The 27,558-nt window shown below is 34.5% G+C and overlaps 1 protein-coding gene across 2 annotated transcripts in view; it reads left to right on the forward strand.

Moving 5' to 3' along the window:
- LOC145291420 (secretin receptor-like) overlaps positions 1–27,558 on the forward strand; it is a 480,255-nt gene that overhangs the window by 360,743 nt on the left and 91,954 nt on the right. For both annotated transcript variants that reach the window (XM_080137246.1, XM_080137247.1), the window contains exons 3-4: positions 11,147–11,257; positions 19,285–19,397. In XM_080137246.1, coding sequence (XP_079993372.1) covers positions 11,147–11,257; positions 19,285–19,397 — 224 coding nt within the window. The remainder of the gene's footprint in view (positions 1–11,146; positions 11,258–19,284; positions 19,398–27,558) is intronic.

Raw genomic sequence — 27,558 nt, forward strand, 5'->3', positions numbered from 1 at the left:
TTGTCATATATTTTATTAGTATCTATTTGACTTAGCTATAGAACTGCATAGCTAAACTAGCTAACATACTCGATTCTTATTATAGCTAGTTGTAGGGACTCAATCTGTTACAAAGAGACGAAAAGATAAATCACATAATAAGTCAATGCAGTGAATTAGTCCGGAAGGGTATAAGGGAAGACACGATTGTGTGTGGAAAGCAATGCACAAGGAGCCTTCCGAATGACTACACTTCGAACATGCGGACAAATGGGGCAAACATAAACCTGGAGACAGTACTGGAAAACGAAAACCACAAAATCATTTGGGGCATGGAGATAAAAAAAACATATTAATTCATCCAATCAAGAACACTAGATGTCATAATAATCAATAAGAAGGAAAGAAACTGCCAAATTGTGGATTTTGCTGTCCAAGTGGATCATACGGTTAAAATCAGAAAAACAAAACAAAAAAACGTATAGAAACTGCAACAGAAATAAAACAAAAAGAAAGGAGCACCATGTTAAAACAAGAAAACATAAAGCGGAATCTTTTATCACCCAACAATAAATAGTGGGTCGGCATCGACTTGTACTAACCCGAATAGTTATGAAGGGCCAAGAACGATGAATGGTCCAAGAAAGAAAATACGCTATGTGGGCATCCACTGAATAACTGCAAAGAGGACTGGGACCTTGGAAAGGGTTGTTGTCACCCTGTGAAGGTCAATGATCGCTATCAACGAAAATTCAATGACAGGTGACTGTTGCGATAATGCAAATACATTTGCAAAGATTGTCACAAGATGTGAAGAGTACTGGAAATCTGGGAAGATTTGTTGTCACTCAGATTTAAAGGAAAGCAAGTGGTTTTTATCAGTTAATTATCTCTTATGATGTACAGTGTGAGAATTCCAAATCAGTACAAATAATAATAATAATAATAATAATAATAATAATAATAATAATAATAGGAGTTTGTGTCAAACGTTTGGAATCCAAGTGACGGGTAAGTGGTTCCAACATCACCCAGAAACGGAAATGGAAAATGATTCTCTAGGATTTCATGCTTCAGTGTGACTGAGAGATTACTAACAAGAAACTAGATATTGTAGTTGTGAATAAAATGATCAATGAATGATTACTGATGTGACTTGCCCAAGCAACATCAACTTATCAGGCTAAAAAGATGAGAAACAACAGAACTATCATATTATTGCTAGGTTGTGGAATAAGAAAACTTCCATCATGCCGATCATCATAGGTGCGCTTGTCTCAATTCCAGATGATCATGAGAAACAGTTGAATTCCTTGGGAATCAAGCACAAGATCACCGTACTCCAGAAGTCAGTTCTTCTTGGCACAGCAAACATCCTCCGTCAGGTGCTTTCCATCTAATTGACTCTTTGGCTATGCTCACTTGATTTGATGTAAAAACCCGCTCTTTAGTGAAATTTAAAAAAAAACGGTGTAAAACATCACAACACTGTACAATTAACGAACATCATCATAATAATAATAATAATAATAATAATAATAATAATAAGATGATGATGATGATGATGATGATGATGATGATGATGATGATGATGATGATGATGATGATGATGATGATGATGATGATGATTTTTACGTATTTGTAAATATGTTCTTGCTATAAATTTTTTTTAACCATTCAAATTACGATTCTGAATTCTTTAGATGAGGATTTATTAATTCATATTATTTTGATTCTTCGGACTACTATTCTCATCCTATATTATTTTCTATGATGTTCTGGTCGATGTAACATCCACTTTCTATGGATTTATTTTGTCGAACTCGGGAATCTTTCCGTCAGACTCTGGATTCTGTAGGGAATATCGAACCGAGCCCGTTATTTAATCCACAAGGTAGCATGTTTTCGTTCCGTTAGCCATGACTGGATAAACGTCTTAAGTAATCCACAAGCGTATTTTGAGTGTCACCCGTACTAACTATTAAACTTTCAATCTTTAAAAGAATAGCGTAGTTGATGCAGTACTTGGTAAAATTCGATTGTAAAGTTCAAATCTTACAATAACACCCTCGTTGGTTAAAGAAAGGGTTTAGTTCGAAATTTTATATAGATTTCCAAGTTCGACAGAAAGATTCACAAGTTCGACAAGATATACCCGAAACAGGTCGGAGGTTACATCGACCGAAACGTTGTTAAAATAGCACTTAAGATAAGTGAACCGCAGGGTTCAAATAATATGAAATGTTTTTTAACTTTAACATTCTTTTCCAAAACACAATTAAAATGGTTGCCATTTCATTTTCTCTGTTGTTGTTTTTTGGGGGGTTTTTTATTCAATTTTCAACCCAAACAAGGCACATTGCCACTTTGAAGCAGGGAGCTACTATCAGGGACTTAATTAGCAGGGTTATTATGAAGGGAGATGAGTAGAAAGATGTTTGTTAACATTACACTTGAACTTCTGCATATCAGTGCAGTTGGGAAAGCGGAAGGGAGTTCCAAAGACCTGCAGTTCTGGGGAGAAACTATTGGAGTAAAAGGCTTTCTTGCACCTAGGGATCTCTACTGTAAAGGGATGAGACTTAGTAGCTTATTGGGTTTGTCGGGGGTAGTTACGTCGGGGAGGTACAAGTGCTTGTAGTTCGTCAGAGCATTCACCATTAAAGTATTTGTAGAACAGGAAGAAGGATGCAACATCTCGTCGATGGGACAGAGGCTGAAGCCTAGATGACAGTTCAGGACCTATCAGGTTGGCGACTCTTTTTTGAACCCTGTCCAGGAGCGAGAGACAAGCAGCAGATGCACCAGCGCAGATGTTTCTTTGTTGTTGTTGTTGTTTTTTTTTGTTTTGTTTTATCTTTCTAAGTATCGATATCGATTTTCCACAAATCAATATGAATTACATTCTAGAGACATAGTTTTTCTTTTCTAGAAAAGTGAGAAGGTTAATTCTAACTGTACATTAAAGAATATAAAATGGAAGATACAACCTGTGAGTAAACAGTTAAAATTTAGGAGCCATCGCCTTATGCTTCAGACCCCTCTCTCTCTCTCTCTCTCTCTCTCTCTCTCTCTCTCTCTCTCTCTCTCTCACACACACACACACACACACACACACACACATAGAATACCATAGAATTTCTACTGTCCGAAAAGCATAAATGAATAAATACCCTTATTCTGTGTCATTTTCTTATGGTTCATTCGGTTTATTTGTTTGAGGTGCGTGTGTCATTATCTGACATTTTATAAATGTTTGTTTGTTTTTGTGTACGCTTCTCTAGCACGGCATGACGCCTTGCGCATGCGTGACTAGGCTATCTTCCAGCTTCCTGGCAGAAAACGGTTTTAGCATTTTTGCCAATACATCATGTCAGAATTTTATTTGTTTGTAGATCAAACATTTCTTTGGCAGGAAAATCCCATCTTTTCTTATGTTATGTTAGAAAAGGGTCTTCAGAATAAATATTTTCGGATATTTTGGTTTATTTATTTTTTCTGGTTTTTACTTTTATATATTTTTTCCTTTGCTATTTGGTGGTATTAACGTACGGAAGTGATTTTTAACCTCAACAAAATATAATCATTATGAGAAACTACAGAATGCAGAAACCAACATAAACTGCAAACGCTTCCCGATCACAAAAAAGGAGTTAGAAGAGAAATGAAACAAAAACATAGAACATAAATACTTAAAACTAAGGAAAATGAAAATGCAAGAAATTCCTTAAACTGTACATGCACACCTCCAAAATGAACTAAACTATAATTACAACAAACAAAAAAAGAAGGAACGCACCAGCCTCGGATGATACGGTACAAAACAGTCGTTAAAGAAAATGGAAATATCGAGAAGGGAGAGTACAAATTAGACCTTTACTGAAATAGTATGGAAAATACTGGGATCTTGGCGAGGCTTATTGCCACATAAATCCAGGTGAAGACCAATGGTCTTTGCTAGTGAGAAATTAATAGTAAGCAGCTGTTGCGATAATACAAAATCAAGTGTAATGGTTATCGTAAAAGGTAGATAACACTGGGAATATGGCGCGAATTATTGTCATTCAGACTCCAAGGAATACCACCGATTATTATCAGTGAGCAAGCTTTTAAAAATACATAACGCAGAACACGGAAAAGATAATCATGGCAGCGAAGGACATTAACAAAATCGACAAAACAGAAAACAGAGAGACAAAGGAAAGAACGAGAAAAGAAGAACACGAAGAAAAAAACTATATGAAAGATTCATAAGAATGGCAAAAGATGAGAATAACGAAAATACTTAGGCATGGATGCGAAAAGGACACATAAGCCGAGAAATTGAATCCCTAATAATCACAGCACAAGATAACTCGATAAGAACCAACCACATCAAAGCAAAAATCGATAAAACACAAGAAAACAGCAAATGCAGACTCTGTGGACAAAGAGACGAAAAGATAAACCATATAGTAAGTGAATGCAACAAACTGGCCCAAATAGAATACAAGACAGACACGACCAACTGGGAAGGGCAGTACACTGGGAATTATGCAAACAACTGCATCTCAAACGCACAGACAAGTGGTACAAACATAAGTCGGCAACAGTTCTTGAAAACTAGAACCACAAAAACCATATGGAACATGGACATACAAACTGATAAACCCATCCATGCAAGAAGACTGGATGTTGTAATAATTAACAAGAAAGAAAAATCCTGTTAAATCGTAGATTTTGCTGTTTCAACTGACCACATGGTGAATATCAAAGAAAAGAAGAAACGGAGCAAATACACAGAGCTAGCCAGATAGTTGAAAGGGATATGGATGATCAAAACAATTCAAAATAAGTCCTATAAAAGTAGAAGCATTAGGAACAATCCCGAAATACTTTGAAAAAAGAATGGGAGAAATTGAAATAAGAAGAATGACTGGAAAATACAATCAACAACAATAATGAAAACAGCTGAAATATTGAGGAAACCCCTTGAATGTGGAGACTAATACACACGAACCACAAGCGCAGACCAGACAAACTGCTGCAAAGATAAAACATAAAACGCTACATAGAACCAAAAACATTGAAGCTGCATACCTATAAGTTCTCTAACCCCACCTCCATCCACATCACTGCCCCACTCCCCCTTCCCAAAAAAAGAGTGAGACCAAAGAGCCAAGTAGTCAAGGAGAAAGGAAAGACTGAGGAGTGAGCACTGACCAGACCTCTACTGTATAAGTTCGAAGAGAACTGGGATCTTTGGGAGGCTTATTGCCACTCAAATTCCAGTAAATACCTATGGCCGCTGCCAACGAGAAATCCATGGCAAGTAACTGTTGCGATAATGAAAATTTATTTGCAAATGTTATCGATAGAGGTGAAGAGTACTCGAAAATCTGGGGAGACTTATTGTCACTCAGCTTCTAGGGAACACCACAGACTGTATTCAATGCGCAGGAGCTAAGGTTCCTTTACAAACCGAAGTGGAACGGGCGGTCTTTCAACTAGACGGGGTTGGGAGGGTCCCACTAATCATTTTTGTATTTTTTAGTCTCCCCCCCCTCGACACAAATGAATTATTGTATCATTATTATCTTTTTTGTTTTTACACGTAAATAAAAATGTTTTAAACAATTACTAGCTAAGAGAAACTTTTGTGCAGTTCTGGAGTGACCAGGATGACCAACCACCCCCATTTTCCCTCTTTTGAGTTGGCCTTGTGCCTACGTTTTTTTTTTTTTTCATGTCGAACTTACATTGTATTTTCAGCCTAAATAAAATATTTACTATCTCAAATTGTAGTATCTGTTCTTCAGATGCTACACTTCAATTTCTTGTTCTGTCGCAGTGAGGGAGAAATCCTTCACGGCTGAGACAATTCTTATTTTTGTTCCTTTTCTCCACATTAAAAAACAACCCTAGTATCTAACTCTGTCCCGTGGGGAGGCGTTGTAAATATGTACTCTTACTCGGGGTAGTAATAGTAGTAGTAATAGCCGTCATGATTCTTTGTATGAATCAAATAGTATCAACCGTTAACAATCTATTTGTTTACAAAATATACACGTACATTTTTTATGATAAGTTTTATATGGATGGATTATTACCCCCCCCCCCCCCAAAAAAAAACAGCAATCGTTCTCCCTTTGTCAAAATCATCATTTTTTTTTAATGCAAAAAGAAAAAATAAAAGAAGAGAGAGTAAGGAGAAAGCCGGAAGTCAATCAAAAACTCGTTTTCAACTCCCCTTCTTTACAATGAATACGTGCTGTTGCAGCACGGAATGACCTCATCCGACACTTGTTCAACCTGGTAAAATATATGCACTCAGTACTCTTTGGAAACGTTATGCTTTTTTTTTTTGTTTGTTTTTCTTCTTTTTTTTCGTTACTTTTAATCTATTGAAAAGAAGTTAATCACAAACCTGACAAAAAATCTTTTTTTATTCGATTAGCCAAATTGTCTGGCTTCATGGAACATAGATCAAATTAATTAAAAAGAATTGATTTCTTCGGCATCGCGTTAAAGACATATTGTAATAACTTTGTTTTTTGAGAAAAAAAAAATTTGCAATATTTCTGATGAAACTAGAATGTGTGATTGCCAAATAAAACGTTGTTTTTGTGGGGGGGGTTCTCAAATGTGCGAGTGATTTAAATTTCAATGATTACAAATAATGGAAGAAAATATTGTCCAAATTTAGTGAATCCATATACTTTTCCATGCGCAAAATATGCATGTAGACATAAAAACATACAGACATATGTCGCTATTGTATGTCTCTACTAGCATGGGTGCCCGGCATTGCCCGGGTGTTTGGTGGTGTGTGTTGAGCAAATAAAAGTGGTAGTAGGAAGGCAGGCTCGAACCCGTACCGCGAAGGAGGAAAAGAACATGAAAAAAACGTGACGTCTTTGTTATTATGACCACCGCCAAACAGGAAGTGACGTAGGTTTTAATTAAGGCTAGACAATCAAAAAGAGGGGATGACTTTCGAAAATATTGGCGAAAAAAGCGACCCCTCCCTGTAGAAAAGTGCGCAGTTTAAGGTGAGGAAATTAATGTTTTTAGCCAATTTTTCGGTATTTGTCGTCTGAAGGGTCGGGCTTCGAAACGATACTGGTCTTGTGAAAATCCGTCGCCTCTGTTGAAAGTTTTAGGCAAACATGCAAACATACATTCATAGATTTATATATTTGTAGCTCAAATTTTCAGCCCAAACCGATTAAAAAACTTGCCCTATCTCTGAATACACTTTATGTAAAATTTCAATTTTTTAGACCAGAAATTGTCTGAGTAATTTGGTAGAGACCGCAGAGGTCAAATTTATTTAACTTTGACCCCTATTATTACTCCTTAACATTTATTGTTTTGGGCTCAAATCAAGTTATTACGTTAGGTCCATGTCCAAGGAACTTATATCTAAAATTTCAATTGTTTATACCCAAAATTGAACTTTGACTCCCTTAACAGCAAAATTTCTGGCTGAAAACCGATTACAAAGATTTTCCCAAATCTCACTCTCCTGTATATGAAATTTCGAGTCTGTCGACTGAAAGTTGACAGAGTTATTGTGTAGGGAAATGTACAGAGACAGACACAGACACACAGACAGACAGACAGACAGACATACACTTTCACTTTTATAGATATATAGATATCGACGTACAGTATAATACCGACACTGACTATAAAATTGGCGAGCCGAGTTCAAATCTCTACTTCGCTTTCTCTTTCTCTCTGTTTATCTCTCTCCCTATCTTTTTATTTCTACCTCTATTTATCTAATAACAAATTAACTATTTTAATACAACAAACAATCGTGCAATGAACCGTTTACAACATGTATTGTATCTTATCGTTCGGTAATTCGATGTTGATATGCCGTAAAACATGTAACCAAATTAATTATCTTTCAAAGAAATCAGTCGATGAGATGAATATGCGTCATCTTATGAATGTAAGGAACATCCACATGAATTCTCAGAAAAATGAAAACGTTATACTCTGAGCAGTGATGAATACGTTGCAGCACAAGACCCGAGAAAAGAACGTCATTGTGGTCAGCTATGTGCATTAGTGCAGATTAATATTTTTAACCCCTCTCCAATCTATGATACGGAGTACTAAGTAGTATGCACTTTGAAAACTAATTAGTTTGTTATTACTTTTCGATTACCAAAACCTGCAAAATGATATATCTAATACATAAAGTTATTTCGTCGGATTTTCTAAGTCAGACTCAAATAGCATTTAAGCTGAAAAATTAAACTTTACTTCTAACTAATAACTTTTAATGTGCTATTGTAGAATTCCATTGTAGCGTCTTTGACTACAATTTATTATTTTTGTTTTTTAATTATACCGCTCTCGCTCTCTCTCTCTCTCTCTCTCTCTCTCTTTCTCTCTCTTTCTCTCTCTCTCTCTCTCCTCTTCCCCACTCTCTTTATCTTCCTTCATTTTTGACAGACTATGAATACCCACTGCAAGGGTACCTGCGCGTGGAATTTTTGTGACAAGAGTTGCGCAATCTCTAACCACACCTCTCCTGAGTGGGCTGCCTTAATTACCAGTGGAAAGTAGAGGTTCAGGACGACTCAAAACAATCTATATCGAACTAACTATGGACAAGTTAAAAAATTTTATTCTGTAAATGATTTGCAATGAACCGTTTAACAATCTGCATTGTATTTTATCATTCATTAAAACACGGAAACTTTCTATGCCGTAAAATATAAAACTAAATTAATCAACTTAAAAGAAATTAGTGAATATGCGTCATAAAATATAAAGAGTATCAACATGGATTCTCACAAAAACAAAATACGTTATTTTTAGACTTTTGCTCTTATGTGCCCCAAACAAGGTATATTGTAAGTTAGAAGTAAAGGGCTACTATTTGGGATCGAGCTAGTTGACTATGTAAGGAGTTGAGATACAAAATATCTATTCACATTACATTTAAAATTCTGCATGTTAGTGCAGTGAGAAGCAGGGAACAAGAAAATAATTTCAAGGTCTAGGATCCCGAGGGAAGCAACTTTCCGACATCTTGGGATCTCAATGATGAAGGGGTGGGCGTTTTGCTGCTTCACAAGTGTGACGGGGTTTTTTACGTTGCTAGGGCACAAGTGTTATGAGTTCATCAGAACCTGTTCTATTTAAGTTCTTATAAATCTGACACAGGAGGGGTCGTACTTGCCTGATAGTGCGAGATCTATTAGAGTTGACACTTTGGGGAGGGGCTATCTACGAGGGCGAGACTAGTGGAAGATGTCCCTGCATGGATGTGGCAACAATGATCCATGTATAAGCGAATGGTGGCTTAGTAAAGATATAAGAAAGTCTCAGATGTAAGTAATTTTCCAGTGCAGTATAGGAAGCCAACTTTCTTTGCAGCAATCTTGGCAGTGTCCTCGATGTATTTTTCCCATCCATGTTACCTGTATAGGTTAAGCCGAAGAGTTTGAACGGCGAGTTCTCATATACGATGTTATGTATAATGACAATCGGCGGTTAAGAAGGTGCCTTGTAAATGTAACTCCCATGTCTAATGATACATCACCTAAAAGTACGTTCAAATTCCTCGACTTAACGTTCTTAGGCAACATGAATGGGAACAAATACATTGCCAAGATTGCTGCAAAGAAAGTAGACTCTCTCTATCGTATTAGAAGATTTCTTGCACCTAGTTGCATCCTCCCTACTTACAAAGCCACTATTCGACCCTGCATGGACTATTGTAGCCATAGTTGAGCTGATGCATCTGCTATTAGTCTCTTGCTCCTAAACAATGTCCAAAAAAGTTTCACCTAACGTAATAAGTCGCGCACTAGCTACCAAACTCCCACTCCTGACCCATCGCTAATTTCTTTACTGTTTTACAAGTATTTTAATGGCATGTGCTCTGACGAACTCAAAGCACATGTACCCCCTCGACATAAATATCACCGACTAACCCATCAGACAGCAAAATCCTATTCCTACCCTGTAAAAATCCCTATATGCCGAAAATGTTTCATACGTCTCTTACTGTATTAACATGCAGAAGTTCAAGTGTAATGTGAATAAACATCACGCTGCACAATTCCCTACATAGTATCCCTGTAAATTTGGTGTCAAATAGTAACCCCTTACGTCAAAGTTGCGCTGTGCCTTGGGGTGACATAACAGTAAAAAGAAATGCAAAAATCGTTAAAGGAAAGGAGCTTAGTCTTAGTAGCAGCAAATCAAATTACAGCTCATTTCACTACAAACCAAAAGTTTCTTTGGATATGTGTACAATCGTTTTTTTTCCTTCGTGTCGATCATAGAGCGTGTTATCATGAGCAAATATGCCCATCTGGGACATACTTTTATCAGGGAGGTCGTTTATGAATATCGGGAATATTAAAGGGTCAAAAAGGTTCCGAGCTGTGATGAATACATCGCAGCAACAAAACCTGAGAAAACAACGCCATTGAAGTCTGCTTTAACATATGGTATGGAATCTTAAGCAGAATTAGTTTGTTGTCACTTTTTATATCAAGAACTACAAACTTTTACAATTTTAATAAAGTGAACAACGTACGTTAAATTCATTTGTAAAGGTTCACTCTTCTGGTAGCCGAACGTACAATTCTCAAAACTAGCGACATTCAAATTACAACTATGAATTACTTAGGACTTTTATCCAGTCATTGCTGACGGAAGGTGAATCAAATAAAGTGCAAATACCTGGGCTCAACAGAAACGGTTCAACAGAAGATTCTCGAATTCGATAAGAAAGGTTGGACAGAAAGATTCCCGAGTTCGATAGAAAAGGTTCGACAGAAAGATTCCCGAGTTCGACAAGATTTAAATGAAGAACACGCAATATGAGAACAGAAGTCTGAAGAATACAAATAATACAGACTCTTATTTCTCCCCTCTCAGAATCTTACCGTTGCAAGATATTTCTACAGTTACTGCTCAGATACGAGATTTCGTACATTCATAAAAATCTCGTCGAAAAAAATTCAATTAAAAAGTGTACAGGTGTGTTTGTTTTGTGTGTTTTGTTTTAATGTTTTGTTTTATTTTGTGTGTTTTCTTCGGGTTTTGAATTTGTTGGGTGTTTTTTTTTTTTAGGCAGGGTTTTCGTTTTTTGTTGTCACGTTGTTACCTATCTTTCATTCTGAAAATATCATCGTTACTATATTTGTAGGTTTATTTTGCAACCGGACATGGGATGGAATTTTATGTTGGCCCGACACGCCAGCCGGCCGGGTTGCTGAACTCCCTTGCCCACAGTATATACACAGATTCGACCCAAAAGGTAAGAGAAAGGCTGGATTTACTTGCGTATCTGAAGCCAAATATCATCGCTGCCCCTACCCCGCAATTTCGTTAATCAACCGTATTAAATGCATAAGTTCTCGATTAAGCTTCTCTCTATGACACATGTAAAACATCCACAGCAAACACTCGATTAGCTAAAACCGCTATCAGCAATTGCCTTGACTATCTACCTGCGCCTAAAACTAAACGAAAATTTCATATTTTTCCCCCAAGACGGAATACGGTACTGTGGAGCGCATTTCTAGCTGACTGTTAAATGGTCGTTTTCAAGTCTAACGTAATCATATTTTTGTTGAGGCGTCCTCTTAAAAATTAGTTTCTATCCAAGTTCTACCATCACTGATCATCACAGTTTTATCTCACCTGAAACTCATTATCCTAGGTAAGCGGTGACTATATATATATATATATATATATATATATATATATATATATATATATATATATATATTTATAATCAACATATTCTCGTATTTTATAAAGTGGACCACATATCATTTAAGCTAACAACTCGACTTCTTACTGACGAGCTATTCAAGTTAAGACGATTGCTAATATGGAATGCTTTTAAAGGATCGGATAAAATACACAACAACATCGAGGATTAATCATATTTTAGATTAATCATGTATAATAGAATTTCACTAATGTGTGTGTTGTGCATACAAATAAAAAGTAAAACCTTTAATGCAGTCAACATCGGGTAATTAAATCACGTGACAATCTCTAAGATTAAAACACATCATCTATCTGTATCTCTATCTATCTAGCTAGCTATATATGAAGACACAAATGAAAGCAAAACTTTTTAGAAGGAATTTCCAATAATATTGTTGGAACTTCGTTTACCTCATGCATCCATGCTCTTCCAGGAACCTCTTTATATTGCCAGCTGTGTGAATGGGGGCATTATCCTGCATGAAGATGGGATTATCATCCAAATTCCAACCAAAGTGGGGTAGAAAATGCTCAGTCAACATATTAACGTACTTGGTCGAATTAATTCGACCTTGCAAGCGAACTATATGCCCTGTGCCATTGGTACTAATAATGCCTCACACCAAAACTGAACCTCCACCACCTTGCAGCGTTGAAATTGAGTACCTAGAATTAAATTCTTCATCTTTCCTCCGACGGACTACCATCACTACCTAGCCTACTGAACTTGCTTTCGTCGTTAAAAAACACTTTTGACCAATATGAAGAGTCCAGACGGCGCTTTCTGTTCTTTATAGAAATTATTGGCTTGCGTCTTGCAACATATCCTCGCAAATTAAATTCCTTTAATCTGTTCTTGACAGTAGAAATAGAGCACTTTTTAACAAGACTGCGCTGTTGTTGAATTTTAGGAGCCGTTTCAAATCTGTTTCTTAAGCTGCGGATCTTGATAGCATTATCTTCCCTGTTAGAAGTAACTCTAGTACGACTATATTTAGGGGCATCACGAACATTGCCCGTGTTTTGGTCCTTTTGCACAGTCTTTCGTACCGTTTTCACATCATATTTCAATCTGCAGTCGATTTCTCGATTGGATAAACTAGAAAGGTGGAGATTAATGAGCTCCTGACGATCACTAAGAGAATATCGTGGCATATGGACTAAATGTTACGTTGTATAACCTGGACCAACCACAATTACGAGATGTTTGTTGCCTATTGCTGGATATTTAAACCGATTTAGAGGAGACAATTGAAGCTAATTTAAAGCGAATTTATTGCTGCGGACTTTCTTTTTGCTTCCTCAATTTGAAGTTATTTTTTAAAATTGACGTGAACACCAGAATATTTCAATTAAAAGTAAAATATGAACAGGTAAAATTGTGGAGGAATAAAAGGCGAATCAAATGATGTAGAGGTTGTTTAAACAATTACATTAAATTTAGCTTAAATTTGCAGTTTTTGAAAAAGTTACAAGTGCGGACTTTCTTTTTGCTGGCACTATATATATATATATATATATATATATATATATATATATATATATATATATATATATACTTCATTTACTCACATAAAATTAATATACGAAAGTAAAAATTTATGCGCAAACTTAGAGTGGATGAAACGCGGAATATTCAGTGTAGCTTAATCACCATATATTTTTTATAACATACTATACATATATATATATATATATATATATATATATATATATATATATATATATATATATATATATATATATATTAAAAGGTTGGGTTCGAATCTCATGACCAACAAGATTTAGCGGAGGAGTTTGGTAGAGTTCTCAAGGTTCAAATCGTTGAACTTTGACCATTTAATCGCCAATTTTCTGGACGAACACCGATCACATCGACTTTCCAACACCTCAGTACCCTTTATATCAAATTTCGAGTATGTAGACTTAAAATTGACAGAGTTAATGACAAGGGAAATGTACACAGACAGACACACAGACAGATACACAGACACGTTCACTTTTATAGATATACTAGCATGGGTACCCGGCGTTTTCCGGGTGTGAGATGTATGCTAAGATAAAAAAAAATACAAAAACGGTAAGTTTTTTTAAATTTGACCCCTATTATGACCTCCTCACATTTATTGTTTTGGGCTCAAATCAAGTTATTAAGTTATATCCATGTCCAAGGAACCTATATCGAAAATTTCAAGTGTTTAGACCCAAAATTGTGGGAGGAGTTTGGTAGAGTTCGCAAAGGTCAAATCGTTGAACTTTAACCCCTTACCAGCAAAATTTCTGGCTGAAAACCGATCACATAGATTTTCCCAAATCATAGTACCCTGTATATTAAATTTCGAGTCTGTAGACTAAACTAAAAATTGACAAAGTTATTCCGTAGGGAAATGTACATACAGACACACAGACATACAGATACACAGACAGACAGATACACAGAGACGTTCACTTTTATAGATATACTAGTATGGATGCCCGGCGTTGCCCGGGTATTTGGAGGTGTATGTTGAGCAAAAAAAAAGCAGTCAATTTTTTTAACTTTGCCCTCTATTATGACCCCTTAACATTTATTGTTTTCGGCTCAAATCAAGTTATTAAGTTAAATCCATGTCCAAGGAACCTATATCGAAAATTTCAAGTGTTTAGACCCAAATTTGTCGGAGGAGATTGGTAGAGTTCTCAAAGGTAAAATTGTTGAACTTTGACCCCTTAATCGACAAATTTCTGGCTGAAAACCGATCACATTGATGTTCCCAAATCTCAGTAGCCTGTATATCAAATTTCGAATCTGTAGACTTCAAATTGACAGCGTTATTCCGTAGGGAAATGGACACACACAGACACACAGACACACAGACACACAGATACACAGACAGACAGATACGCAGACACGTTCACATTTATAGATAGATAGATAGATTAAACAAAAACATATGCGTATACATAAATACATATGGAAACAATTTGTTGTTTACTGTATTTTTCGCAAATATTATGCAAGTATAAATCATGTAGAATATCTGCATGAATATAATTACGTAATAGTTAAATAAAGATGATTATCTCATTAGAAAACCGAAGCAACTAATAGGGAATTAATTAAAATGAATGTTTAAAAGAATATGCAAATTCGCTAGATCTTTTTCTAGTGAATGCATTTCCACAAGCCATATATAAGAAAATTGTATTTTCTTTTTAAATAAATAGAAAATAGGCTTTTTAATATGAATATCAATATACACAAAAGAAAAACGAATTTATAGGAGTATAGAAGATATCTATATATGTTTATTGGTTCATAGAAAAATAATCCAATGAAGCTATGAAAAGTTTATAAAATAGTGCGCAATACCAAGCTGCATTTTATTATGCATTTTTTACGAACAAGTTTATTACATATCTGCATGCATTTGTCGGCTGTGACTTCATTCAAAGTCATCCTCCCTCAGGCCACAGGCAATGTATTCTTGGCCGGATTGTAGTCAAGTAATTTTAGTTTGTATTATTATTATTATTATTATTATTATATTGGATTTGCTCGCACGTAAGAAATACATCTTTTTTTACGTGGAGCTTACCACTTATCAAGGCCCGAAAGCCACTCGGGGATAAGGGTTATTGCGTGTACAGTAATCAGTGGGATAGTATCATAATAAGCGTTAGTATTGGAAATTTGATAAAGTGTCTTACTTAAGGGTGGGTTCATCAGGAAATTGCTAATCTAATGTAACAATTATATTTACTGTGGCCTTGGGTAACTAGATTTGGACAAAGGCACAGCTTAATGTATAAATAAGTTTATACAATATTCATCAGTGGTGGGACGATTTCAATATTTTTCCTGATTCCAATACAATAATCAATTCCGATCCCTTTTTTTTAATTTCTAAACATTTAATTGTTCTTTTTCTCGGATTACAGAAAAAAAAAACATGCGATATATGCATATATTTTCACTTATGTAAAAATATCGTTATAGGTGTGACCTGAAGATTTTATTTTTGTTGGTAGTTTAAAATCAATGACTATGTACCATTTCATCGTTATTACGAGCAGTGGAAAATAAGGTTTAAACAAAAACAAAGAAATAAAAACAATAAATAGAATCGTTTTGAGCATCGTAAAACAGGCGTAAATTTTTCCGATTCTGATAACCCAAAAAAGTTCCGATTTTTCTTTATTCCCGATTCCGATTAATCGTTACAACACACACACACACACACACACACACACACACACATATATATATATATATATATATATATATATATATATATATATATATATATATATATATATATATAAAATATATATATATACATATATATATAAGATCTTTTAACCTCGCTCCACGCTCACTCTATATATCTTTATATGTATCTTTTGACCTCGCTTACGCCAGTCATGGCAAAATATATCTCCTCTAAAATTAAAAATTGGCTTGAACTATTTTGAACTTTTGAACTTTTGTTTTTTCTTGCCTGATGAGATCTATTATGATCGAAACGTTCTGCACATCGTAGCAAAATATGATTGTATTTACATAAAGAATAATATATATATATATATATATATATATATATATATATATATATATATATATATATAATTTTCTCTCTTTGATTAAGCACTATCGTGACCTTTGTTAAAATTCAATTACTCTTCGTTCTTGGACATCTCTCTACCTGGAATATATCATTCAACCACGGTAGTGGTTGAATATATGCTTAAGTCCGAAATTGAATGAATCGAGACACATTCAAACTCCCACTACTAATTCCGTTCGCAACCAAATTTCACACAGGTTATATAGTTGGATAGAACACCTCATTAGCTGCATTTTGAAAAAAATTTCGAAAATTGGTTCAGTAGAAAAAAAGTTACAACAAAATATGTGGGTTCACAAACAGGAGAGTAAGTACATAAGTGACTAACGCTTTTTTTATTTTGCATAACTTTTTTTGTATATTATGAGTAAGAAAGAATTAAATGATCCTAATTATGATATAATAAAATTATTAATTTTTATGTAAATTATAAAATTAATTATTCCATCTACTAACTAACTAACTAATGAATTAATTTTATTAAAACAATTTTCACTACATAAATATATGCAAATAATAGGGGGGAAATAAGTTCAATCCAGCGACTGACACCCTTTCTAACTCAACAATAAACAACAACATATGCAAATAATAAATAAAATATTTATCAATATTCAAATTTTATTTTTAGCTGCAATATTTTAAGTCTAAAAAATTCTTATTTTTCACTTTACTAGAATATCTTGTACTTTACTTTTCCAGGTTTAATAAAATCTTAAGATTATTACTTTTCATGCGCGCATTTTTCCATAATATATATATATATATATATATATATATATATATATATATATATATATAAATATATATATATATATATAAGTGAAAGTGTGTGTGTGTGTGTATGTGTGTGTGTCTGTCTGTCTGTGTACATTTCCCTACGCAATAACTCTATTAATTTTCAGTCTACGGACTCGAAATTTGATATACAGAGTATTGAGATATGAGAAAATCTTTGTAATGCGTTTTCGGGCAGACATTTGGCTGTTAAGGGGTCAAAGTTCAACGATTTGACCTTTGAAAACTCTACTAAACTCCTCCGACAATTTTGGGTCTAAACACTTAAAATTTTAGATGTAGATTCCTTAGACATGGATTTAACTTAATAACTTGATTAGAGTTCAAAACAATAAATGTTAAGTGATCATAACAGGGTCAAAGTTAAAAAATTGACCGCTTTCAACATACAGCTCGAAACACTCGGGCAACGCCGGCCTGAAATGCTAGTATATCTATAAAAGTGAAAGTGTCTGTCTGTGTATGTGTGTCTGTCCGTCTGTGTACATTTCCCTATGGAATAACTCTGTCAATTTTCAGTCTACAGACTCGGAATTCAATATATAGAGTATTGAGGTTTGGGAAAATCTTTGTAACCCATCTTCGGCCAGAAATTTGGCTGTTAAGGGGTCAAAGTTCAACGATTTGACCTTTGAGAACTCTACCAAACTCCTCCCACAATTTTTGGTCTAAACACTTGAAATTTTGGAAATAGATTCTTTTAACATGGACCTAACTTAATAACTTGAGTTGAGCCCAAAACAATAAATGTGAAGAGGGAATAATAGGGGTCAAAGTTTTAAAAAATGACCGTTTTTGTTTGTTTGTTTTTTTTTTCTCAACATACACCTGCAAACACCCAGGTAACGCCGAGATGAAATGCTAGTATATATATATATATATATATATATATATATATATATATATATATATATATATATATATATATACTAGTATGGATGCCCGGCGTTGCCCTGGTGTTTGGAGATGTATGTTAAGCAAAAAAAAAAGCGGTAGTAGGAAGGCAGGCTCGAACCCGTACCGCAAAGGAGGAAAAGAACAGGAAAAAAAACTGACGTCTTTGCTGTTACGACCACCGCCAAATCGGAAGTGACGTAGGTTTTAATTAATGCTAAAAATTCGAAAGGAGAGGATAACTTTCGAATATATCGGCGAAAAAAGCGACCCCCTTGTAGAAAAGTGCCAACTTGAAGATGAAGATATTAATGTTTTTAATCAATTTTTGGATATTTGTCGTCTGAAAGGTCGATCTTCAAAACGATACTGATCTCGTAAAAATCTGTCGCCTCTGCCGAAAGTTTTAGGCAGACATGCAAACATACACATACATACATTTATATATTGGTAGCTCAAAATTTCGACCCAAACCGATTAAAAAGCTTGCCCTATCTCTGAATACACTTTATCTAAAATTTCAAATGTTTAGACCAGAAATTGTCTGAGTAATTTGGTAGAGACCGAGGCGGTCAATTTTTTTTACTTTGACCCCTATTATGACACCTTAACATTTATTGTTTTGGGCTCAAATCAAGTTATTAAGTTAGATCTCTGTCCAAGGAACCTATATCTAAAATTTCAAGTGTTTAGACCCCAAATTGTCGGAGGACTTTGGTAGAGTTCTCAAAGGTCAAATCGTTGAACTTTGACCTCCTTAACTTTCACTTTTTTTAGATATATAGATATACTAGCATGGGTACCCGGCGTTGCCCGTGTGTGTGTGTGTGTGTGTGTGTGTGTGTGTGTGTGTGTGTGTGTGTGTGTGTGTTTTCACGTGTATATTGCTGAAATAATCGATCAGTGAAATTATTGATAAAACATTTTTATTCGAGAAAACCCACTATTATACAATAAGCTGAGTCTATGAATATTTTCATAGTACTTGAATTCAAACAAAATACATTCGAAAATAATAATCTGACCCCCTCCCCTCGATAAACTGTGTTCTTGTTAACACCCAAAGTATGCATATTACAAGAGATGTGTTCATATTCTATCAGAGGCAACATTGAATTAAGAATATTTCAGCTTTTTTGGTGTGTCTTGTGTAGTTTTTGAGTTTCATGCATTTATTCTATACACACATCAGATTGGCAAGTACCCATTACATAATAGATGAGGGATGTATATTTATTTTAATTTTTGCTTGTTTTTATTCTGGCAGGATTCGCAAGAAAAACATGTACAGAGGATGGTCAGTGGTACGTCTTTGATGTCTATAATCACACTTGGACGAATTACAGCGAATGTATCCATGGAACCGAGGCGTGGATGAAGGTATTTAACATTTAACAATGACAGCATTTCATCAGACATGCGCTTAATTGTATAAAGTTATTTCTAGTTGAAGTTATGGAAATGAGTAAATCCGGGTCCCTTCTCACAATAATATGATTGTGTGGTTAAGCCAGAAATATCGACTTGTTAGAGCAGCTTTGGAAAGACGTCAAAAGATACGCTGAAAGCTTCACGCTTAAGCATATTACCAACTCCGATCACGAACACTCGTTCAATAAGGCGACTTACTAAATCCCTATGCCTGTTTCATAAGTATTTTAATTGTATGTGCTCGAACGAACTAGAAGCATTCGTATCCCCGTCAACACAAATGACCTTGACTAATCCGACAGGAAGCAAAGTCCCATCCCTACAATGTACATATAAATGTCGCGACAATACCCCATGCGTGGGCGAGTTGTAGTTTTGTAAAAATATAGGGTACTCTCTCGTGTTAGTAATTTTCTAACATGATGTGGGGAGGGTGGAAAGCCTTCTAGTCTAATAGTTTCTTTCCTCGAACTGCTAAACTTTGGAACTTCCTATCGGATCCCTGCTTAATAGACACGAGGGAAAATCAGATGTACACATATACAAAACAAAGGCTGAAAGCTTAGATGAAGATTTTCAGTCTGTAGTGGCCGTAAATGGTTGGTAACATTCAACGTTACTAAGAGCAAACTTTATTCCTTTAACAATTACAAGAAATTTTCTCAATCACCGAGTGTCATAACTATTAGATTGCTGCTAAAATAATGTCGTTTTTTGACGTTCGACTACAAAATATCATAACTCCTTTCATAATAACCTTTATTAATCGAAATAAAAACTATTAGAATCGACACATTTTTTGCCAACAAGAAACAAGTTTATTTATCCCATTAGCATAGAAATCCGGAGTTCTGGAAGCGATGAAATCATTGAAGGCCGATTCGGTATCATCTCGGCTTTTGAAGCATTTTTCGCACGGTAAATTGTTAAGATGCTTGAAAAAAGTGGTAATCGGTGGGCGAGAGGTCCGGTGAATATGGCAGATCAGGCAAAGCCTCGTAAGCCCAATTCGCTCAGCTCTTGGAGGGTCAGTTCAGCAACATGCGGGCGAGCGTTGTCATGGGGGAGAATTGGTCCTTTTCATATTGACCAATCTTGGGCACATACGTTGGAGCTTCTGATGCGTTTCGTCAATTTGTCGGCAGTATTTCTCCGCCGTAATCGTTTCGCTCGGATTCAAGAAGCTGTGATCGATTATACCAGCTGCAAACCACCAAAAAGTCAACATAACCTTTTTTGTGTACAATTTCGGCTTCCGGGAGTGTTGTGGAGCTTCTCTGGCATCCAACCACTGTGGCGCACTTCGCCGGTTGTCGTAGAGGCTCCACTAGACAAAATCCGGTCAAGAAATGGGTCGCTTTTATTGCGCAGAATGAGCGTAGAAGACACCTCAAAACGACTATTTTTTTTATTATCGTTCAATTCATGCAGTGCCGCTTTAATTGAAGCTGATCCTCGCAATACCACATGAGAAGTTGCTGTTGAACTCGCGGTCGACTATTCAACAGTCATTCATTATTTAAAGCAAATAAGGAAGTCATTAAAGTTGGATAAATTAAAGCTTTCAAATATTCGGTATTAACTGCAGTCGGGCGGCCGCGACCGTCTTCATGTTCGTGGTTCTAGTCACCATTGCGAAATTTCTTGAACCACCGTTGTGCTACACGTTCGTTAGGGGTTCCTGACTCAAACACATCATTGATATCACGAACTGTCTCGGTAGCTTTTCGGCCTAGTTTTAACTGGAATAAAAAATCGTGCGGATTTGAATTTTGTCCATGCTGTCGAAAAACCTGCAAAAAATGAATGAAGAGATTGGGAACAGTAAGGAATAATATGATTCGATAAAGCGAAAAACGAACTTCAAAATTATATATAACATGGCTATATATATATATATATATATATATATATATATATATATATATATATAATTGAATTAATTCAGAAATCATATATAAAATAACATACGTGAGAAAACGATATTGTTTTTGCGGTAACCTAATAATAATACGCTGTCTGGCAGCTATAAAATTCACAGGCAACATGAATTGAAACAAATATATTTAATATATTTCTGAGGTTGTTGCAAAGTAGTTGAATGCTTTCTATCGTGCCAGAAAATTATTTAGACCTGACAATATCCTATATCTCTACAGAGCCACAATTTACCCATGCATGGATCATTGTTGCCACATTTGGGCTGGTGTATCTTTCATTAGTTACTCCCTCTAGAACATAGTTCACAAAAGTTTCCAGACTAAAAAATCAACTAAACTACGACCTCTGTCGCATCACCGAAATGTTCCATCCGTGTGCCTATTTTACAACTATTTTAATAGAATGTGCTCTGGCGAACTCGTAGCACTTGTGCGCCCTCGACGTAAATACCTCTGACTAACAAGCAGCAAAATTTTACCCCTTTCACTGTAGAGATCCCTAAATGCCGGAAACCCCTTCTAACTTAATAGTTTCCCTCATTCGAACTGTTAGATTTCCGTTTTACTGCTTCCCGTATTGCGCTGATATGCAGAGATTGAAGTGCAATATAAACTGACATCTCGCTACTCAACTCCCTACATAGTACCGTTTTAATTATTATTCCAAATAGTAGCTTCTTACGTCCATATGACACTGTATCTTGGTTAAGATTGATAAGAGCAAATAAAACATTACACTTGGTTTTCTCATAATTGTTTAATTAAATTAACTTTGTCTTGGTAGCATTGCATGTACTCATCTATTTATATCCACTTCAACAACAGACTAGGGTTTATTTATATCGGGGGGTGCAGCAATTTCATTGGATATGTATACATTGCATCTACCCTTGCATCGAGAATAGAGCGTGGAGTCATCATTAAATATTCGCATCTCGAACACGATTCTATCAGAAATGTGATTTATGAAAATAAAGAAGGATAATGTCCCAAGAATCGATCCCTAGTTCACAACTGGCATGCTTCTTCGTTATTCCCTTCAGGACTATTTTTGTTCTGCAGCTACATTTAATGCCTAAGCGTTTTTTATGAAAAAAGAAAATATATACCATTTATTGATGGCTTTATTTATTATTGTTTTAAATCCAATCCAAAACTAACAACTGTAACCGGTTTTAAATTTCAATTATTATGATTTTATCATGTTTTTTTTTAACTAATTTGAATATTTTTTGGACCAGTTGGATTTTACTTTATGAAAACAGAACATATTTTTACCGATATAACATAACCAAAAATGGGACGGAATTCTCCATTCACAAATGATTACGGCATGTTACGCTAGAGGATTCATCGAATGCTATTGGATAATTTACCTTCAATGTACGAATCTCCAACCAATCTGGAACCTAATAACATTATCCTATTCTGTTGAAGAATAAAAATTCTATTTGAATACCAAAATCTTATATCCTTTTTTGTTTCAACGCTTATTTTCTTTCTCTATGTCCCTTTTTATTCTTTAAAATATATTTTTTATCAAACCAGAATTGATATTTTGCTAATGACTTTTCCTCTGAGGAGATGAGCCTACATTGAAAATCCATGAATTAAATTAATGTAAATATTGTATTTTTTGTCTATAAAATATTTTTATTTTGAAAATTATATTTTTTCTGAATCAAATTTAAATATAAAAACTGTAAATTTAATTTGCTCTGCCTAGTATATTGAGCAATTTTATTTGCCTGAGATTTTCTTATACAAAAATATTACCTCCCAAAAGTACTTTGTAAGGCTTGAAATCACAAGATTTTTTAACCTGTGATTTAATTCATCTCATTATATATATATATATATATATATATATATATATATATATATATATATACATTATATATATATATATATATACATTATATATATATATATATATACATCTCATTATATATATATATACATTACATATATATATATATACATTATATATATATATATACATCTCATTATATATATATATATATGTATATATATATATATGTATATATATATATATACATCTCATTATATATATATATATATATGTATATATATATGTATATATATATATGTATATATACATCTCATTATATATATATATATGTATATATATATATGTATATATATATATATGTATATATATATATGTATATATATATATATGTATATATATATATATATATATACATATATATGCGTATCTCGTTTAGCCGTGCTGTACATTTACTACATTTATAAATACGCGTGCGTGTTTAGCGGTTCGTGTCGTCTAGTCTATATAATGTCCCTTTGTGGATGCGTGTGTGTGTGTCCGTATTTTAGAAATTTAAATACCAGCCGACACTCGGATTTATACAACATTATTTCTTGATGTTTCCAGTCTCGGAGTTGCAAACGCTTCTTTCTGTTCTACATTTCCTTTAATCCACTGAACTTTAAAGTCCAAATTTTTCCCGAGCCAAAACTCCCATCCACTCCCTATCTCTAAACTCTGACTGATCTGTCGTGTATTCACTCAATATATGATAACTGTTTCTTTTCGTTAAACTGACGTCACACAACGAGGCCAGTCCATAGCATCTAGGTAATCCCATTGTATAGTATAAATTATTGTTCATGAAATTAAAAATTCAGCTCTATTTTATTACATAAATAGTTGACTGTAATATTTTTGTTTACGAAATTAAATTCCAAACTCTTTCATTACGACTTAAAATGGATTTGACACAATCTTATTTATCTTAGTAAACATTCCACATATTAAAACACAATTAACAATCGTAGCTTAATCCCCGCTTCACTTTCCTGGAAACCCGCCGTTGCCCGGGAGTTCCATTATTCAACAAACATAATGGAAAGGAGATTTGGTTTTGGTAATATAAAATGTGAACGTCCATTTTTGGCTCCATTTTATTATAAAATGAAAGCCATTTTCTGAAGATTTGGATATTGCCTTAGTTATGTGTTTGTTCAAGCTGTTTGCATGTTGAGAATAGAGCATGTTGTCATCAGCAAATATACTTATCTCAGCCGCAATTGCATCTGAAAAGTCGTTTATGAGATCCAAGTATCTACCTCTGATACACTCGCATTAATATGATATTGATGTGTAAGATCATCGAGGACGATTTAAATGGGGTTTTTAGCAAAAAAAAATCTGATTATATTAAATATACGTCCAGCGATGCGAATTAATTTTCTTAAGAAAACTTCCATGCTATACCTTATCAAAAGATGGTAATAGATTAAGCGCTACTGTCCTAGTTCTACCTTCCTTAATTAATGTATGGCAGATGTATTCAGAGATGTGCAGTACGTTGTTACTGGAATATTATTTATTTTGATTTGATACTTGTTTAGTTTTTTCAGTCTTTCTGTCAATCCCTCCCAAATTTCCGGCTGAGAACAGAAAATAAATTTGATGATCTGAAGGATGTGTAGAATCCAACATAGAGCTTAAGGCAAATTGCTGAGCAAAGAGTTCAGTCAAACAATGGTGATTAATTAGTATTTAGAACCACGCTTTTTAGAGATTTCAGAAATTGCGGCTTCTTAATTATTGATATTTTGTTTTCTTGTTAGTTGGGTATAGTTAATGTTAATTACACTCTTACAATGTGTGTATGCTATAAATATTGGATAATATTGGAGAGTATAGGACATTATCAAAAAAGATTGACAGAGTTATGACAAATTGCACTGTGCGACAAATTTCAAGTTTAAAAAAATACATACATACTGCATAAGACCTGATTTTGTGTAAAAAAAAAAAAGTATATTGATACTTAATCTGACTTTTATTTCTATAGATTATGCACTGTTTTCGTGTATTGTTATTTTATTGGCTATGAATGAAATTAATGAAAAACACAAAATTGTGAGTTTCAACTTCTCTTGATACGTTAGTGTTGAGTGACATCCTCCTTTTTTATATTCCAGAAATAGTCTGCCAGCATGGCAGGCTTCCATTTTCATTTAAAACGTTTCTCCATCATTGAAATATCCTGATGGAATCTCTCACAATGCTCATCTCTCACATCATTAAGATTCTCCGCAAAATTTTCAGAAACTGACACTTTTGCGGAAAAAAGTACCTAATTCAACGAAAAGAAGGCCAGAAATGAATTGTCTATGCCATTGTGTATAGAAAAATGGCCACAGTACTGTACTTTTTCTTTAGGGTTGCACAGTATTATACATAAGTATCGTCTTCTCAACCTAGTATGTCCGCCACAAAGTTAAAGTCAGAAAAATAAGTAACGTAAATCGACAAACTAAAAAAAAGAACAGTACTAAATAGTAAAATTGAATTAATCAAATCTTAAAAAATTCAATCGCGGTTTTTAAGGTTCTAGACGAAACTACTTTCAAATGGTGAAAACGGGTAAGAAGAAATGAAATAAGTCATGTTGCCACTTGGACCGTAAGGAGCTACTATTTAGGATCGTGTCTAACAGATGACTGTGGGGAGTCTGTTAACGAGATGTCTGTTCACATTACATTTAAATGTCAGCGGGTTAGTATAGTCAGGGAAGCAAGGAACAGTGATAATTCCGAAGTCTATCAGTCCAAGGAGTCGAAAACTTTCCGTCAACTAGAAACCTAACCAGTGGATGGGTCGGATTTTGGTTCCTGTCAGAATACGTACGTGAAGAAGACACAAGTGATATGAGTTCATCGGAACACATCTGATTAAAGTGCTTGTAAAACATGGATGCAACATTGCATCTATGGAATGGAGGTTGAAGTTTGGTTGATGATGTGAGACCTTTTAGAGTTCAAGCCCTATTTTGGATCTTGTCTTAGAGTGAGATACTGAATATTTCAACAATACTCCATGCGAGGGCGAATTGTGGTTTTGTAAAAATATATAGTAATCTCTGTTGTAAGTAATTTTCTAGCATGATAGGGAGGGTCCCCCTTTTTTTACAGCTGCTTTGGTGACGTTCTGAATGTATTTGTTCTATCTCAAATTGCCTGTGAGTGTTAAGTCGAGGAGTTTGGAAAATGAGCTCTCAAATAGAGTGATATTTGCCATTCATCCATAGCAAAAGCTTTTTGCGTAGTTGTTTTTAGGGAAATAAGCTTAGTCTTAGTAGCATTAAATGTTGCCATTCATTCACGGCTCCATTCTACAATAGACTCAATGCCTTTTTCTAAGGGTGAACACGGTGGAAATGTTATATAAAAAACACTAGAGTTTTTTTTTTTTTTCTAACAATATATTATGCATTTATTTGCCTCTCTTTCATAACGTATTTGTAAATGCAGCCTCCGTCTGTCTTATTGGTCAAAATTATCACGTGATTGGTGATCCTCACACTTTTTCTGGTGCACAATTCTTTCCATATTGTTCGATGTTTTGATAATATTTCCACCGTTATCAATAAAAGCGCAATTGCGGACTTGGTCAGTCCAGTGCTTCACACGCCTCAGACAAGGTCATCTAATGAAAAAAATACTCCTTGAATGCTCGCTATATAGATTTTATTATGTAATATTTGTAATTATTTTCTCGTAATGTGTAAGCTCTACGCATGCGCTAATGTACATTTATACGTTTAATAACGTTGTTTTTAAGTTTTCATATGTACGTGAACTTAGCTCAGATGGTAATGAATAATGCTGGGGGAGATATGTTTTGGTTTCGATTCTAGCTGATCGCACGTAAGTCATATATTTTTAAAACTTTTGAAATCATTACTATGTATTAGGTACTATACACTAATCAGCAAAGAACTGGCTCTATAATAATAAATACGAAATCTGCATCAATTAAATATCATATTTTAGCATATTTTATGACCTGGCAACGCTGGACGTTGTGCTAGTTATTATATAATATTTGTCATTTTTTTTTTCTAAGAAAATGCATCTATTGCAGTAATTCATATATATTCAATATGTATTTTACATCTGAATAGCAAGTTATTCTTTTATACAGTATTATAAAATCACGAGTCGAGATTTACGCGTTACAATCCCAAGTAGCGTGGGCAGTGGCGGTGTCCAGTAGTCTAGTATCCATCCACGATTTCTCTCGACAAGTAAATAAATAAAATCTAAGACGTGTGATATGAAAAACTGTTGCACACAGCAGAATTGGGGATCTTTATTTCCGAGAAATAAAA

The sequence above is a fragment of the Euprymna scolopes genome, chromosome 12 (genome assembly GCF_053919585.1).
Source record: "Euprymna scolopes isolate OS-2025 chromosome 12, ASM5391958v1, whole genome shotgun sequence".
Taxonomy (NCBI): domain Eukaryota; kingdom Metazoa; phylum Mollusca; class Cephalopoda; order Sepiida; family Sepiolidae; genus Euprymna; species Euprymna scolopes.